The sequence below is a fragment of the Miscanthus floridulus genome, chromosome 16, assembly GCF_019320115.1.
Source record: "Miscanthus floridulus cultivar M001 chromosome 16, ASM1932011v1, whole genome shotgun sequence".
NCBI classification, from domain to species: Eukaryota; Viridiplantae; Streptophyta; class Magnoliopsida; order Poales; family Poaceae; genus Miscanthus; species Miscanthus floridulus.
The window spans coordinates 10,352,796-10,369,645 of record NC_089595.1 but is presented as its reverse complement, the minus strand read 5'-3'; the positions used below and the strand labels follow the sequence as shown (position 1 = coordinate 10,369,645).

At 51.1% G+C, this 16,850-nt stretch overlaps 1 protein-coding gene across 1 annotated transcript; it reads left to right on the top strand.

The window, feature by feature from the left end:
• Positions 1-698: 698 nt before the first annotated feature.
• On the top strand, positions 699-2,547 carry LOC136510250 (L-type lectin-domain containing receptor kinase SIT2-like). Its single transcript, XM_066504767.1, has 2 exons — positions 699-1,631; positions 1,687-2,547. The coding sequence occupies exons 1-2, from the start codon at positions 699-701 to the stop codon at positions 2,515-2,517; spliced, it is 1,764 nt and encodes a 587-aa protein (XP_066360864.1). The 3' UTR covers positions 2,518-2,547.
• Positions 2,548-16,850: the final 14,303 nt, after the last annotated feature.

The window sequence follows — 16,850 nt, the reverse complement described above, 5'->3', positions numbered from 1 at the left end:
TAGGCCATCTTATGAGAATTAACATGAAAGCTCCGTTGAGACCTCTAATTACCAGCAGTAACAACAGTAAGATTTCATGTCTTCAGTGATCAGTTATAATTAAGCCACGACATACCAACAAACCCTGGACCAGTCAAACCTAAGACACCGTCGAATAATAGAATATCATGTGCCCAATTGATATATTCTGAAACTTTAGGCTCATTCGGCTTTATCTTCCTATATAGCGTCACTTCTTTGTGTAAACACTCTCGTACTGGCAACTTGGAACAATAGGTTAAACTAGGAGATCCTTCCAAGGCTATGCAATGGCAAAAGCATCCAAAACCACACAGCACGGCAAAATTACATACAGAACAAAAGGACAAGAGCTAAAGCTTGTCTTGTAACAACCACATTATATATATTCAGGGAATTAAGTTCAGAAGAATGATGTCCGCCACATGTGCAACACGATCGAGACGAGTCACGACGACTCCGGCATCCACCAGTGCTAGTCTCCGGTCGTCTACCGGTAGCTAGCTTACAAGTTGCTGTAGCCGCCGGCAATCGCGCGCTGTAATTCGTCAAGAAGCAACGGAGTAAAGAAGGTAGACTAGAAACTTGTAAATCACAGTCATTGAGAGCGAGTACACCCCGTACCTTGTGAATTTGTTGGTTTTGCATTGGTTGAGAGTACGTTCTCACACAGTCCAGACATGCAGCATCTTCTTCCCATGTCCTCCTTCCTTGTAGCCTTCGTCCTCCGCCTCTGCCTTGGCCTCCTCAACCTTCCCGTGTTTGGTGACGCCGGCAATGAATCCTTTGTCTTCTCGGGCTTCCCCGCCGCCGGTGCCGACCTCACCCTCGACGGCAACGCCAGAGTCACCGGGGAAGGACTCCTCGAACTGACGAACAACGAGCCTTATGCCAAAGGCCACGCGTTCCACCGGAACCCGGTTCAGTTCAAGGACTCCCCCAATGGCACGGTGCAGTCCTTCTCCGCCGCCTTCATCTTCGCCATCATGTCTTCCTACTCCGATTTGAGTATGAGTAGTGATAGTATGGCCTTGGTCATCGCTCCGGGCAAGGATTTCTCCAACGCGTCAGGGGCTCAGTACTTGGGCTTGCTCAACAGCACGAGCAATAACGACGGCCCCAGCGACCACTTCTTCGCCGTGGAGGTGGAGCTCGACACCATCAAGAACAACGAGTTCCACGACATCGACGACAACCACGTCGGAGTCGACATCAACACGCTCACCTCCCTGTATTCTCACACCGCTGCCTTCTACGACGGCGACGACACGGGCGGTACGCTCAGGAGCTTGAGACTCATTAGCAGCGATGGGAAGAAGGCCATGCAAGCGTGGGTAGACTATGATGGCCAGAGCAAACAGCTCAATGTCACTCTGGCTCCCATGGGGGTGGCGAAGAAGCCGTCCAAACCGTTGCTCTCAAACACCACCGACCTCTCAGCTGTGATCATTGACGACAAGGCTTACGTTGGGTTCTCCACCGCGACCGGGCCGTTCCCTTCGCAGCACTGCGTGCTCGCCTGGAGCTTCGCCGTGAACGGGCCTGCTCCACAGATTGATTTCAACAAGATCCCCAAGCTACCCAACTCCGGCCACCACGAGGCTGTGCCTGTGGTAGTGAAAGACATGGAGATCGGACTGCCGATAGCAGCCTTGGTCTTGATCCTCGCCATTCGCCGTGAAGTGGGTCTCCCACGACTCCACCCAGGGGCTCAAGGAGTTCATCTCCGAGGTGGTGAGTATCGGCCACCTCCGGCACCGCAACCTCGTGCAGCTGCTCGGCTACAGCCGGCGGAAGGGCGAGCTGCTGCTGGTCTACGACTACATGCCCTACGGGAGCCTCGACAAGTACCTCTACGGCGACGGCGAGGACGACAAGCCGCTGCTGGAGTGGGTGCGGCGGTTCCAGATCGTCAAGGACGTGGCGTCGGGCCTCATCTACCTCCACGAGAAGTGGGAGCAGGTGGTCGTCCACCGCGACGTCAAGGCCAGCAACGTGCTCCTCGACGGCGGCATGGTCGCGCACCTGGGCGACTTCGGCCTCGCCAGGTTCTACGACCACGGCGCCGACCTGCAGACCACGCACGTGGTCGGCACCATGGGGTACATCGCGCCGGAGCTCTCGCGGACGGGCAAGGCGTCCCCTCTCACCGACGTGTACGCTTTCGGTACGTTCCTGCTCGAGGTCACCTGCGGCCGGCGCCCCATCGTCTACACCGTGCACCACGGCCGGAAGTTGCTGGTTGACCAGGTGCTGGAGTACTGGCGCAGGGGCACGCTCGAGGAGACCGTGGACTCCAGGCTGCACGGCAACTACGACGTCGGTGAGGCCAGGATGGTGCTGACGCTTGGGCTCATGTGCTCCCACCCGTTCCCCGGCGAGAGGCCTACCATGAGGCACATCATGCAGTACCTCGACGGCGATGTGCCGCTGCCGGAGTTGACGCCGGCGGACATGAACCTGTTGAGCCTCATGCAGAACCAGACGTCGTTTGAGTGACCAGTCTGCTCTGCAGTATCCGTGGTCGGGGACCAGCATGGGTACGATGACACCGGGCATATCATGTGGAAGATTATATATATATATATATATATATATATATATATATATATATATATATATATATATATATATATATATATATATACACGTGGAGAGTATATTCAGTAGTCAGCTACAAAATAAGTTATTCGGTAGCCATCTCCATTTACGATAATTTTATATACTAATTTACGATAATGTAAATACATATTTACGATAGTTGGGTTACTGTAACACATGGGGATATTTACCATAACGTTATAGTAAATCACTTAGCAAGGAGTTACTATAATCTCGTAAATTAACATAGTAATTATCGTAACTCAAAGTGGCTACAGAATAAGTTATTTTGTTGCCAGCTACAGGGTAGTAGTTATATATATATATATATATATATATATATATATATATATATATATATTGTTGGTTGTAGTGTCACAAGCAAAGCTATCTGTAGTGTATTTGAGCACTCTTGTAAACCCACATGAGAGATTCATCTTGTACATTAGATAGATTCAAGAAAAACCTTGGGTTGCCATTATTTCTATGTCACTTGGTGTGTTTGTCAAGTTCGTTTCCTCCCTCCCAGGGAATTAATTGCATTAGTCCATCAACCTATACATACCAGACGGACTAGAATCTTAGGAGGCATAATAATCCTATAGCATCATCATAGATTTTGATTTTTAAATTTAGTTTTGATCTTACCAGTTGCCACAAAATCTTTATATTAAATTTAAAACTCTTGTTCTTATTGTATGTTTATTAACTCTCTTTCATGTGTGTAGACTGCATGTGCTTTTAAGTACTGCCATAGGAAGAATGATCATTTATGTGGAGGAGCGCGGATGCCAGAGAGCACGGGAGGCGGCGGCGGTAGAAGTAGATGCCGGAGAGCGCGTGCGGGCCGGCGAGTTCGGTGGTCGAGGTGGGAGAGGGAGCGCCAGTGGCGGGGACACCAGCTAGAGCACGCAGCCGAGCCGGCGGAGCTCAAACCCTAGCCCCTGCCGAAGTTGTCAGAGCACGCACGCGGGACGGCGAGGTCGGAGGTACAGGTCCCAGATAGGGCGGTGGCAGGGCGGCCGGCGCTGCGAGCTCGATCTGGCAAACCCTAGCCGCCCCGGCGGCCTGCGGAAAGGCGGCGGTTGGGGAACGGTGGACGGAGGTGCAGTTAGGTGAGGATGGAGGAGGTCCGAGAAGGCGGTTGTAGGCCATGGAGACGGTGGCGGCAGCAATGGGGGCGGCGGAGAAAAAAATCGGCAACTAGCCGACGTCCGAGAGGAAGAAAGCGCCCAGGACTTAGAATAATTTTGGCCTCCCGCGAGCTCTTGATTATATACCGAAGGTCATTTCTAGGGGCGGCTTAAAACACCAACCGCCCCTACAAATCGATTTGTAGGGGCGGTTCCTGAGTAAGCCGCCCCTACAAATATTTTTTAATTTATTTTAATTAATAATTTTGTAATTTATATATAAAGAACACAATGTAAATTTATATAATACTTTTTTGATTATTCTATATATGTATAAATAAATATAAATATAAACAATTTCATGATATATATATATATATACAGATATAATTTTATATTTTCTTCTTTACAAAAATAATATTTTAAAAATTAAAAATTTGAATTTCAAAACAACAAAGAGAATTTTAGGACACTAAATGACCCCAAATAAAAATTTTGTAAACATCAAAGTTGTAGAACTCATCAAGATGTACAACTTATATTTTGGTCATCTTTTCATTTGACCAAATTTGAACAGTTCAAATTTTGAATTTCAATAAATGTAAACTTCAAATAAGATTTTGAAACCTTAAATGGTTTCAAATAAGAAAGTCATGAACATAAAAGTTGTTGAACACATCACTATCTACAACTTTTATTTTGGTCATCTTTTTATTTGACCAAATTTGAACAGTTGAAATTTTGAATTTTAATAAATGGCAACTTCAAACAAGATTTTGAAACATTAAATGCTTTCAACTATAAAAGTCGTGAACATAAAAGTTGTTGAACTCATCAATATATACAACTTTTATTTTGGTCACATATTCATGTGACAAAGTATTAGTAAACATTGTTCACAAATTCACATATGACTCATAGTTTCATGAACTATACGAGAGACATTGATTTATGAACAATGTTTACTATCACTTTGTCAGATGAAGAAATGATCAAAATAAAAGTTATAGATCTTGATGAGTCATACAATTTTGGTATTCATCACTTTTTCAGCTAAAATCATTTAATGGTTGAAAATCTTGTTAGAACTTGTTATTTTTTTAAATTTGAAAATTTGAATTGCTCAAACTTTGTCAAATGAAAAGAATGACCAAATCAACACAGTAAATTGATAGGGCATGATTTTAGAAAATTTTAGGAAAAAATCATCACATTTGGAGTTAGTATGAGGAAGAAAGACTAGTTACAAATTTTACCCAGACATTAAAAAGAAAAATCACAACTGTTCATGATGATCAATGATGAACAAGTGTGATTTCTCTTTTTAATCTGTGGCTGAAACTTGTAACTAGTTTTTCTCCCTCATACTAACTTCAAATGTGATGGTTTTTTTCCTAAATTTTTTTAAAATCATGCTCTATCATTTTAGTCTAGTCATCTATCTTTGTCACTAATTTTGAACGATTCAAATTTTGAATTTCAGAAAATGACAACTTCAAACCTGATTTTCAACCAATAAATGATTTCAGCTGTAAATGTGATGAATATAAAAGTTGTTGAACACATCACTATCTACAACTTTTATTTTGGTCATCTTTTTATTTGACAAAATTTGAACAGTTCAAATTTTGAATTTTAGAAAATGACAGCTTCAAACCTGATTTCCAACCACTAAATGATTTCAGCTGTAAAGGTGATGAATATAAAAGTTGTATAACTCGTCAAGATCTCCTACTTTTATTTTGGTCATTTCTTTATTTCATAAAGTATTAAGTGATTTCATAAAGTTTTAGTAGTAATAGAGTGGATGTTGAAATAGATTCATCTGGATGTTGCAAAGGGTAGTCTCACACACATGCATAAATGTAGTCTCACACACATGCATAAATGTAGTCTCACACACATACATAAAAATATAGTCTTACACACATACATAAATATATAGTCTCACACGCATGCATAAATGAAGTCTTATAAACACACACTTACACAAACACTCCACGTTCAATAATTAGCTAGCTCGCTGTAACGACTTTTCCCTTTGACACATTTTCGTTCCCATGGCAATATGTCTTTGGGTAGGTTCTTTTCCACAATACTGATCTTCTTAGGAAAGTCTATGAATAGCGGCATCTCATCGTAGTTATTGTAAGCTTCAACATCGTCCACGCCATCAACTCCGATAATGTGCTGTTTCACGGAGGCAACCACATGATTTGTCTTCTTCTTCGAGGGGAGGTTACTTTGTGGGTCAGACATATAGAAAACTTGTGCGACACATGAAGCGAGTACCCAAGGGTCATCTTGGTAGCCTAGATTCTCGAGGCCCAGGACTCTCAATCCAATCTCGTTCAGTTGGTGTTGTTTGATCCAGCGGCATCAAAACAGGGCCACCGTTATATCCCTTCCATAGTCAAGTTCTCATATCTCTTCAATGATGCCAAAGTATTGGATCTTTTGCCCCAATCCATCGAGAGCCTCTATTCGAACGCCGCTGTTTTGGTTCACATATTTACTATCCTTTGCGTGGGTATAGTACGTATACCCATTGATGTCATAAGCATTCCAAGATGTCACTTGTCTCGATGGCCCCTCCGCCAACCTACTGATGGTAATAGAGTTTATGGTTTCTCCAGGCGGTATGTTTTGGTCCTTCAACCATATAGTTAGTCGTTGCTTATGCTGTTTCATGACCCAATCATCCGAACAACCATTTCTCTTTGCCATAATGATAGCCAAGTGTTCATCAATGTACGGTTGCATCAGTTGTGTACTCTGCAAGACACTGTAATGCGCCCGACTCACCTCTTTATAATCATGGTCGATGAAAACTTTTCTACCACTGGTGCCCATCCTAGCCAGCCTACCCTTGTGACGAGAATCGAGTTTACCAATCCCTTTCTATACTTTTAGGTAGTCTTGACAGCACTCGATGACTTCTTTAGTACCGTAACCCTCTATCATGGAGCCCTCTGGGTATGCTCGATTATGCACATATCAACTTAGAACTAACATGAACCGCTCGTAGGACCACATTTCATGCAAGTAGCAAGGGCCCAGCGCCTGTATCTGATGAACCATGTGAATCATGAGATGTGGCATTATATCAAAAAAGCAGGAGATAAACACATCTCTAGTTGGTTTTGTGTCTCCACCACAAATTCATGTAGGTCACTCAGCTCTTGCTTACCAATCGTCTTCTGTGAGATCTTTGAAAAGAAGTAGCACATGCGGGTGACGGCCATTTTCAAGAACTCTGGCTTTATAGCCCTGATTACAATAGGTAGAAACACTATCAGCATCACATGACAATCGTGAGCCTTGCAGTGTGTTATTGACAAGTCCTTCATCGACACTAGCTTCTTCACATTTGCTAAAAACCCAGTCAGGACTTTGACTCCCCTCAGGAAAGTGCATATAGCTCTCTTCTCATCTTGTGTTAGGTTGAAGCACACCATGGGTAGAGTGTATTTTCCATTAGCCTCAGGTACCGGGTGAAGCTGTGGCATCACGTTTAGCTGCACCATATCTTTCCATGCTTTCAGACCATCCTTTGACTTGCCTATGTCCATCAAGGTAGCAATGAGACTCTCAAAGACATTCTTCTACACGTGCATAGCATCAATGGCATGGGGGACCTCCAAGTTTGGCCAATAAGGCAAATACTAAAAGAAGATCGATTGTTTCTTAAAAGGTATGCCTTCGACAGGAGGTGTGCTTCTATCTCTGTTCGTCCCATCCGGATTCTTCTTTCCATAGACGACGCGTATGTTTTTCACCATTTTGTACACGTGTTCTCCGTTATGATGTCTCTCCGGAGGGGGTTCAATCTCCAGGGTGTTGTCATAAAATCTAAAGAACAATTTGCTGCGGTACTTGTGACTTGTCTTTAAGAAGCATCGGTTCCTTAGGTAAACTATCTTCTTGGATGCATCCAGGTACACTCATGTAGTACCACGCAAGCAAACCAAGCATCCCGTCTTCCCGTTGATCTGTCTAGACAAAGCAAACAGCGCGGGGTAATCATTGGTAATAACAAATATTATTGCTCTACATATGAAGTCCTCCTTTCGAAACGCATCGTACATCAGCTCCCCATGCCTCCATAGCCTCTCCATTTCTTGCATCAAAGGCTCGAGGAACACGTCTATATCAATGCCTGGCTGTTTAGGGCCAGAAATAAGAATAGTGAGGAGAAGGTACTTTCTCTTATGACACAACCACGTTGGGATGTTGTACATGGTCAAGATCACTAGCCAAGTGTTGTGGTCGCTCATCCTCTCATTGAAGGGATTCATTCCATCGGTGCTCAAGCTAAATCGTACATTCCCTGGGTCATCACTGAATTCTTTGTGCTTCTCATCAAACCTTTGCCACTAACTATAATTAGCCGGGTGTGCAATCTTATCATCATCCCACCATGTCATGAGTGTGGCTTCTTTAGGGTTTAGGAAGATACGTCTCAAGCGGCCGGTCACTGGCAGGTACCACATTACTAAGGCAGGAATTCTTCTCTGCTTTACATCATTGCCTAATGGAGTGTCATCTGGGGGCTGAGATTCTTGTACCAGCTTTTTTGTACCCTTCTAATTCCTCTTTTTCCCCATGGAGGCTTCGTCCCCACCATAAAGGTCATTGTTCTTGTACCGGCTGGCCCCACACCAAGGACATTTATCCAGTGACTCGAACGTTTCGCCACAAAAAAGTATATAGTGGTTGGGGCATGCATGGATTTTTTTCAACCCCCATTGTCGATGGGCTTATGACCTTCTTCGCTTGGTATGTGTCGGTACAGAAAGTGACCAACTAGTGAATATTTGTAGTTTTGTTGTACGTTGTGATCGGAGGTGGCCTAGCACTCAATGACACATGATTTATACTGGTTCAGGCAACGTGCCCTACGTCTAGTGTGGGTCAGTCGGTGACTTTATTCCTGAGCCTAGGTGCTCAAAGTCTGTAGTGGGGTTATAAACGAGAAGGAGAAAGGAGGGGTGTATGAGAGGCCCGATTGGGTCCGACCGGAAGGGTCGAGGGCGACCGAAACTCCGCTATGAGCTAGGTGTTCAAGCATGTGCTTGAGGGGTTTTTGAGCTATCGATCTAGTGAGCCTGAACTTGAAGAAGTGGACCTCCTTCATTGGAGGGAGTGCATCCCCTTTTTATAGATAAAGGGGGTGGCTTTACAGGTGAGAGGGAGAGAGTACGGATGTTTCTAAGCCTTGTTGCCCACGCCGATGAGGGTAGCGATGATGGTAGGCACCCACAATACTGTTGATGTCACTGTAGAATGTCAGGTGCACATGGGAGGTTGCGTTGGCTTCTTCAGGAAGGGTGGATGTCAGTACCTGCAAAATACTATTGGTGTGTGAGGAGCCCTACCCCGTGTACCAGGTATGGTGAACCCTGGCGCCCACTATTGATGCTCAGAGGTATGTGGGAGGCTTTTTGTCGTATGGGAGCCCGCTGGCGCCTACAATACTCTAGACACAAATGTCGGTGCCTACAATACTGTTTGTGTCAAGGCGGTTGAGGAGCACTGTTCCCGCAGGCGTACAGGGTATGGTCCCGGTATCGAGGTTTGACTTTGTGCACTGCCTTCTCCGTTTGCCCCTGGTCCCTTCCGAGCGGGTGTCCCCGGTCGGATGGCCCCAGTCGGCCCCGGCCACGCCAGTCGGAGAAGAGTGGTAAGCAGGCTTCCTACGGGGTCCCCGATCGGAGACGCAGGGTCAGAGTAGGAAGCGGTGCTTTGGGCCAGGCCTTTCCGATCGGGGAGACCGCCCGGAGGCGGCTGCTGCCCAAAGCGAATGCTCCGGTCAGAGAGGTGGGCTGGAGAGGTTGACGAGCGAATGCCTGTTTTTGGGTAGACCATCCGGTCGGTGACCGGACTGTCCCTCCGGCCCGTCGTGTCTTAGGCTCTTGGGCCGGCCCATGATCTACATGCTGTTTTCCTGGGTCGAGCCCTGGCGTAGAAGCCGGTCCTCGAGGGACCTCGGGTTTATGAACCCGACAGGAGCCCCCGAGCCCCTGGGCGATTTGAGCAGAATTGTCCGGGGGATTTTCGTCCTGCCGGTGGGTGCGTGCGAGCACACCCGCAGGTGTAGCCCTCGGGCGGTTTGGCCAGAACCGGCTGGGGGGTTTTCTGCGTTGTGTCAGCGGGCATTTAGTTCAAGACGGATTTTCGTTTAACCGCGGCGTCGTTGTGTAGCCGAGGGGATTTTTAGGCGTGGATGAGACAAAACTTACTGATCCTAGCGTCGGTGCGTGCCGTGGATCGGGTGAGAAGGTTAGTTCGGAGAAACCACTGGCGTCGGTGCGCGCCATGGACGGTGATAGCTTGGTTCGGCCGTGTCAGAGCTCACTGATCTTTGGCGTCGATGCGTGCCATGGGATCGAGTGAGGTAGGACCGCGAACGGACCCAGGCGTCGGTGCGTGCCATGGATCACGGGAGTTAGTTTTAGTTAGTTCAGGAATCGGACGAGCCAGAGCTCGTGGATCCTAAGTGAAGCCATTACGCAAGTTTAGGAGTCGCAGTCCCAGGTTGATTGGAGCGTAGTCGGAAGTGAAGCCGTTACGCGAGTTTAGGAGTCGTGGTCCCAGGAGCCATAGCCGGATGTCATAGATCCTGTCGATGCAAGTTCAGGGTCACGGTCCCAAGAGGCATAGCCGGATGTCATAGATCCTGTCGACATGAGTTCGGGATCGCGGTCCCAAGGTTTTTTGGAGCGTAGTCGGAAGTGAAGCCGTTTTGAAGCCGAAGCGTAGTTAGTTTGGTTAAAGATCGGATATGGCGATGCTCGTGGATCCTGGCGTCGGTGCACGCCATGGAATCGGGTGAGTCAGAGTCGTGGATCTGGCGAGTTCGAGGTCACTGTCCTTGGCATTTTATCTTGAGCCCCCGAGCCCTATCGGGCCTTTCATGGGGGTCGATGTGAGTATTGTGCATTACCCCATCCTAGGTTCCTCACAACCAGAGGGGCTGAGTTTCATCGCCTGTCCCGATCGCTCGGGCTCGAAGACTAGCTCGGTGAGTTCGCTAACGGGTGTGATCGAGTGGAATCCGGGTCCGTCGTTCGTGACGGGGTCGGCATAGCCCTCTTGTGACATTCCACTACTCCTTTACCTGCAACCCGACAGATGCCTAGGTCATTCCGGAGACCGACCCGGGTGACCTAACGGCCTCCCCTTCGATGGAGATTCTGTGGGCCTGGCGAGAGGCATAGGATCGAACGAGAAGGTTGAGATGACCTGGTCTACCGGACTAGGCTAGGGCCGTATGGTGCTCATCTATGGTTTTCTCCCCTAGTTCTGTTGGTTGCCCTATATCGAATGAGGCAACCGCTGCTTCGTGACACAACACGGAGCGTTCTGGTGCATTTCGCTCCACGTGCAATGCTTAGTTCCCGAGCCCCCGAGCGGTTCAGGGCCCGAATCATCCGGGAGGCGTGGGTGTATGAAATGAATGCGCGTATGGATGTATGAATGATTTATAAAGAAATAGAGGGGGTTTTGGTAACGTTTACCTTGATGACTGGAGTGACGGGGCTCGGAGAGCTTCAGTCAGAAATGTCCGACCGGGACCCGCGCTCGTCGTTCGCGATGGAGTCGGCATGGCCCACATGGGGCGTCCCTTTCCTTCCTACTTGTGTCCTGGTGTGGATATTGAGCGACTCGATCGACTCAGGGCACCGGTTGGTCTCCCGGTGAAGATTTCATTTTTTGGTCTCCCCAGGCCTGACCTGGGGAGGCAGGAAGCCGCCCGCGTGCGGTGGTGCTTCGGTTCCTATGCCCGTCGTGTGGTAGTGGTTGATCGTGCGGTAGTGGTGGGCCACGGCCAGGCTACGTCCCATCTGATCAGGAGCCGTTCCATCGAGCAGGGCGCGTCTCATCAGTTCAAGGCACGTCTCATCTACATTAAATGGGAAAAGAGAGAGAAATTCTTGCTCCGCCGTTCTGCCTCCCCCGATCGGAGCGTCCTTCTTTAACCATTGTTCCTTTTCCTTTAAGTAGGAGCAGGGAGAGGGTTCTTGTTTCATTCTTTTGTCTGTTCCTCATCTGCCGCCGCCTTCTTTCTTCCTTTTTGCCATGAGCGTTCCTGAGAGCCACGGAGGTTTCTAGGGAAGAAGGGGGAGAGAGCGACGGAGAAGAGAGGAACTCACAGATCCTTCGCAATTCGGAGCAAAATGTCTGACTGGCGGTCGTCCACCGTGAAGAAGTCGATGCTGGAGGCCTTCGTCGCGAAGGGGTTTCTGCCGCCGCAGGAGGTGGCACACTAGAGGGTCCCCGAGAAGGAGTTCCCGCAGCCTCGTCCCGATGAGGTGGTTTCTTTCCTCCCTTTCCATGAACGCGGACTAGGGTATCCTGCGCACTGGTTCCTGTGCGGGCTCCTCAATGAGTGGCGTCTGGAACTACAGCACCTTAACCCAATGGGGGTGCTGCACATCACCGGTTTTGTCACCGTCTGCGAGGCTTTCCTTAGGATGGAGCTGCACGTGGATCTCTTCCGGCTTTTCTTCTCCGGGAGAGCTATGGCGGACTGGAGTTTGGCCACGATCGCACCGGTCGGAGGCTTCGCCCTGCAGAGGAAGCTACGTGCGGGAGGCTCGTACCCCGCATACACCCCATGTGATTCCAACCGAGGATGGCATGGGGAGTGGTTTTATATCCGAAATCCGGCAGGGGCGCCGTTTCCAGTGTTTACCGGTGGGAGGCCGAGGGCCGATGAAGCAGAAGAGTTGGTCGTGGGGCTACGCCCACACGGCGAAGCACAAGGTGGGGGTCATCGAGGAGGAACTATGGAAGCTCATAAGTGGCGGCCTCGATGGGGTGCGGGTGATCCACACCCTTTACCGCCGCCGGGTTGCGCCGTTGGCGGAGAGGACGCACCTGATGTGGACGTACGATGGTCGGTCGGACCCAGACCGTGAGTCGCCGGAGGATCTACCAGACGACGAGATCTGGAGCCACATCGGCCGAGTGCTGCAGCTGAGGCCCGGAGAGACGGTTGAGGGAAAGCCCATACCGTTCAATGCCTCAATCGTGCCCACACTAGTATGCTCTTTGTTCGTGCTCTTTCTCTACTCCTTTCCCTTTTCTTTGATTTTGGTTCAATCGTTCCATAGGGGCTCGGGAGGTACAAGTCCTAGCCGTACCTTCCTAAGGGGCCGGAGGGCCGGGTCCGACAGGCTGCCTAGAAGGAGGCGGTAGACGCCCGGAACAAGAAGAAAGCCAAGGAGGTTCAGCGGAAGGAAGGGAAGAAGCAGGAGGTCGCCTAGCGCATGAGGGCCAGGGAATGTAGGAGCGACGTCGAGTCAGAACTCGGGTCAGATGACCCTCCTATGGATTTGGACAACATGGTCTTCTCCGACAAGGAGGAGAGTCGGGAGGTTGTTGCGACCTCGGCGATGTGTCGTGACCCTGCGGCGATGTCCGCTGAGGATGGGTAGGAGGCCACGCGGCGCGTGGAGGTTCCTACGTCGAGGAAGCGTGCAGCGAGCGTGGACGCCGTTGGCGAGCGAGCGGTGAAGCGGACGCGGTCACTGCGCCCCTCGGTGGTGCCGCCGGTCCCGTCGTCACCTGCGACGGACGCGGCTAAGCGAGCCGGGCGGTCTGAGGAGCGGAGCGGTGCTGGCGTGGCGACAGGACCGGCGCCAATGGTGGACTTGTAGCTGGAGGAGGCCCCGCCTGCCGTAGGTACGGTTGAGCAGCTCGGGCGGTCTGAGGTGTAGACCGGCACCCGATCGATACGTGACTTGCAGTCGGAGGACGCCCCACCTGCTGCTCCAGTCGGGGAATCGTAAGCCAGAGGTCACAATGACCCGCAGGCTGGGCAGGAGCCGGTCGGGATGACTCCGACCCCGTCTAAAGTGAGGGGGCGCGGGTCACAGCCTGGGAGTGGTCCTCGCCCCATAGGTCCGTGGTCGTCGGAGTCCGCCTTCCGGGTCATGCTGCTCGCCACCCAGTATGTTTCCTTTTGTCGCTTCTTCGATTCTTGCTGGTCGAGTCTTTTTGGAGTGTGGCTTACCCACGATTCTTGTCAGTGGCCGAGGGGATGCCAGGGTTGAGCATCGCCCTGACCCCCGTGCAGGAGGTTTGGAGGCCCACACTACAACGTGTGGTAGCGAGCGAAGGGGGCAGTAGGGTGGCGGTGGTGAAGCCTTCCCTCCCGGGGGTGGTGCCTCTCAGGGTGGCTGCTGATAATGTGGCAGCGGCGGCGATGGCGAGGGTTATGGCGGAGGTAACTCTCGTGGCCCCTCCTCCACCGGGCGCGGCGGAAGAGACGAGGGAGGATGAGCCCCCTACCTCGCCGAGTGGAGGGCCGCACGACCCCTCCTTGCCGTCGGAGCCGAAGGCACCGGAGGGAAGTGCGGTCGGGACAGAGTTGGGATGCGCGGCAGCATCCCGCGTGAATGAGGTGGTGGAGATTCTGTCTGACGATGAGGCGGATGCCGTGGCGAAGCCACCGGTGTCGCCGCGGGAGTTGGAGGTGTCGCCCCGAGAGCTGGCGGTGCTCTAGTCAGAGGCTGGGACCTCCGGTGGTTCGTCGGAGGGTGACCTAGAGTGGCCCTTCCCAGAGGACCCGTCGAAGGTGAGGTTCATTCTCCGGAATTCCCGGGAGCACCAGCTCTAGGACATTTTTGGGGGGCAAGGGCATACCACAGTGTCCGAGCTCACCAAGCTGTCCGCGAGGCTCGAGAGCGCCCGAAAGCAGGCTCAGTTCGCCCGGCAGTTGGTTGAGGTTGACCTGCAGCTCGCCATGGAGGTGAGTTTCTGGTGCTCACCCTTACCCTTTGAATCTTTCGTTAGTTGTTTTTAGCATGCCTGTTTTTCACAGGAAATAAGGAAGGTGTCGTCCCACAAGTCCTACTTCCTCTGGGCGGAACATGCCCGGATGGCCGAGCTTGAGCGTCGGGTGGAGTCCGCCTGCCGTGAGTCCTAGGCCCGAGCGGTCGAGGCGGCCGCAGCGCGGCCAGAGGGACAGCGTGCGGCGGAGCGGGCGATTGCTGCCGAGCAAGGGCTCAAGGCGGCGAAGGTCTGCCAGGAGGAGACTGAAGCGGGGCTACGGACGTCCTTGGCGAATACTGAGGCGGTGCTTCAAGAGGCTTTGGCGGCCCTTGAGCCGGAGCGGGCCGCCCTAGAGAGGGCACAGAGGGCCCTGGAGGCGGAGCAGAGGGCCCGGTCGGAGGCGGATCAGGAGGTGCTCGCACTCTGGAGCCAGGTGATGGGGATGGAGGACGCGAGTGCCCGGCTGCGCGAGCAGGTGGCTCGGTAGGTAGAGGATTTCTCCACCCTTGAGGCCTCTCACATCGGTGCGTACCTTTTTGTTTTCTCGTGGTTTTGATTTTTCCCTCAGCCTGTTTCTGAGTTTGTCGCCCTTCCTCCAGAGCTGGGTGAAAAGGTGAAGGCGCTGGAGCGAGACCTGGAGATGTCCAAGGTGAGCTTCAGCCGGAACGCTGAGGAGCTAGCCAAGTCTTGCGAAGAGCGACGTGCTCTCGAAGGGGATCTCGACTAGGTCCGCAATGTTGCCCGGCTCATCGTCTTAGAAATCTTTGGGTCGGCGCCAAGTACCAGCGCACCCGTGGTCCAGCTGGCAGAGGTCCTGGACACAGTCAAGGACCTTGTCAGGAGTGGGCTATTTTATGGAGCATCGGGGGTGCTGACCTCGGTGGCGACGCACCACCCGAACCTGGACTTCGACGCTATCTGCAGTGGGTATGCTGAAGGTATGAGCATGGAGGACATCCAATCAATCAGGGTGAGCTTGCTGCCGCACGCGCGGTCGGTGTTAGAGCAAGTCTCCGCCGAGTGCGTGATGGACGTTCACCGTCAAGACATGGCCCGAAGCATGCGTGGAGAGAATGCTTCCGAGCCTACGGATAGCCCAGAGCCTGGTTTAGGGGGAAATGTTGCCTCAGCCTCGATCGAGCCGAACGTCGTGCCGCCGGGAAGTGAGCAGCCTACGCCTTCATCGGTCGTGCCGCCAGCAGATGCCGCCGGGTCGGTTTAATAGCTTGCAGAATATAAGTAGTTAGTAAACATAAAAAGTTTTAAGTTCGTGGGGGAGCCCCCGTGTAAGACCTTCGTGGTGTGTTTTGATGACTGCAATTGGTTTTTGTTTTTGTGATGAAGTTGCTCCATTTGGGGAAGCTTGTTCCCTTTCGTTCCTTAGTTTTCCCTCAGCATAATTTTGTTTTTTTACTTCTTTCTTTCTCATACCTGCCCGTTTGTCCCGTGGGCTGCAACCTTGTGAGCCCGGGGCATGGCCCGCGAGGCTCGGCTGCTCGTAACCGTAGGAAAAGGCGGGGTGCGATCAGTCGGAATGTCTTAAAGCAAAGCTACATAAGGCAAATCAAAAGAACGAACCACCCTTCTGTTCGGGTGGGAAGGAGTTTTCTCCATACGACAGTGAACAAAAATAAAGAGGTATTATTGCCCCCTAGAGGAGCCCCCGAGCGCCCCGAGCCAAAAAGTGTTCGGGTCGGGGTGCTCTTACAGGAGCGTATGTTTAGTGAATAATGGTAAGACTGAAACTTAGGGAAAGGAAAAAACGGCATAGCTATTCCAAGCGTTCGGAGAGAACGTCGTCGTCGTTGTCTTTCAGTCGGTAGGCGTCCGATTGGATCAATTCAGGCCTCAGTCATCTGGATCCTCGCCCGATGGGCCCCCTTCTTCTGTTGCTGCTTCTTTGCCTTTTTCATTCCTTGGCCTGCCAGTCTACCTCAGCAGGCGCTTGAGGAGCTGACAGTCCTTGTAGAGATGGTTGACGGGATAGTTGTGGTTGGTGCACAGGCTCTCCATGAGCTCGTGGAAGTGTCCCAATTGGTCCTACTGGGGCTGCGTGCCTAGGTGATCGGCCATGGCGATCGACGCGGAGTTAGCCGGTCGGTGGTGATCCTTTCTGTTCTTTTTCCCCTCTACGTGGAGGGACCCTCGTCTTGATCCTGGCGCTTGGCCTTACCTTTGTCGTGGCCTCCGTTGGAGTGCGGTAAGAACGGCGCTTGCTAGGGGATGTGGGCAAAGGTTGGTGGGACCACGGTCGCCGCTGCATGTGCCTCGGTTCGGTTCGAGCTGTGCGTAGATAGGTGGTTGGTGTGGAGCGGT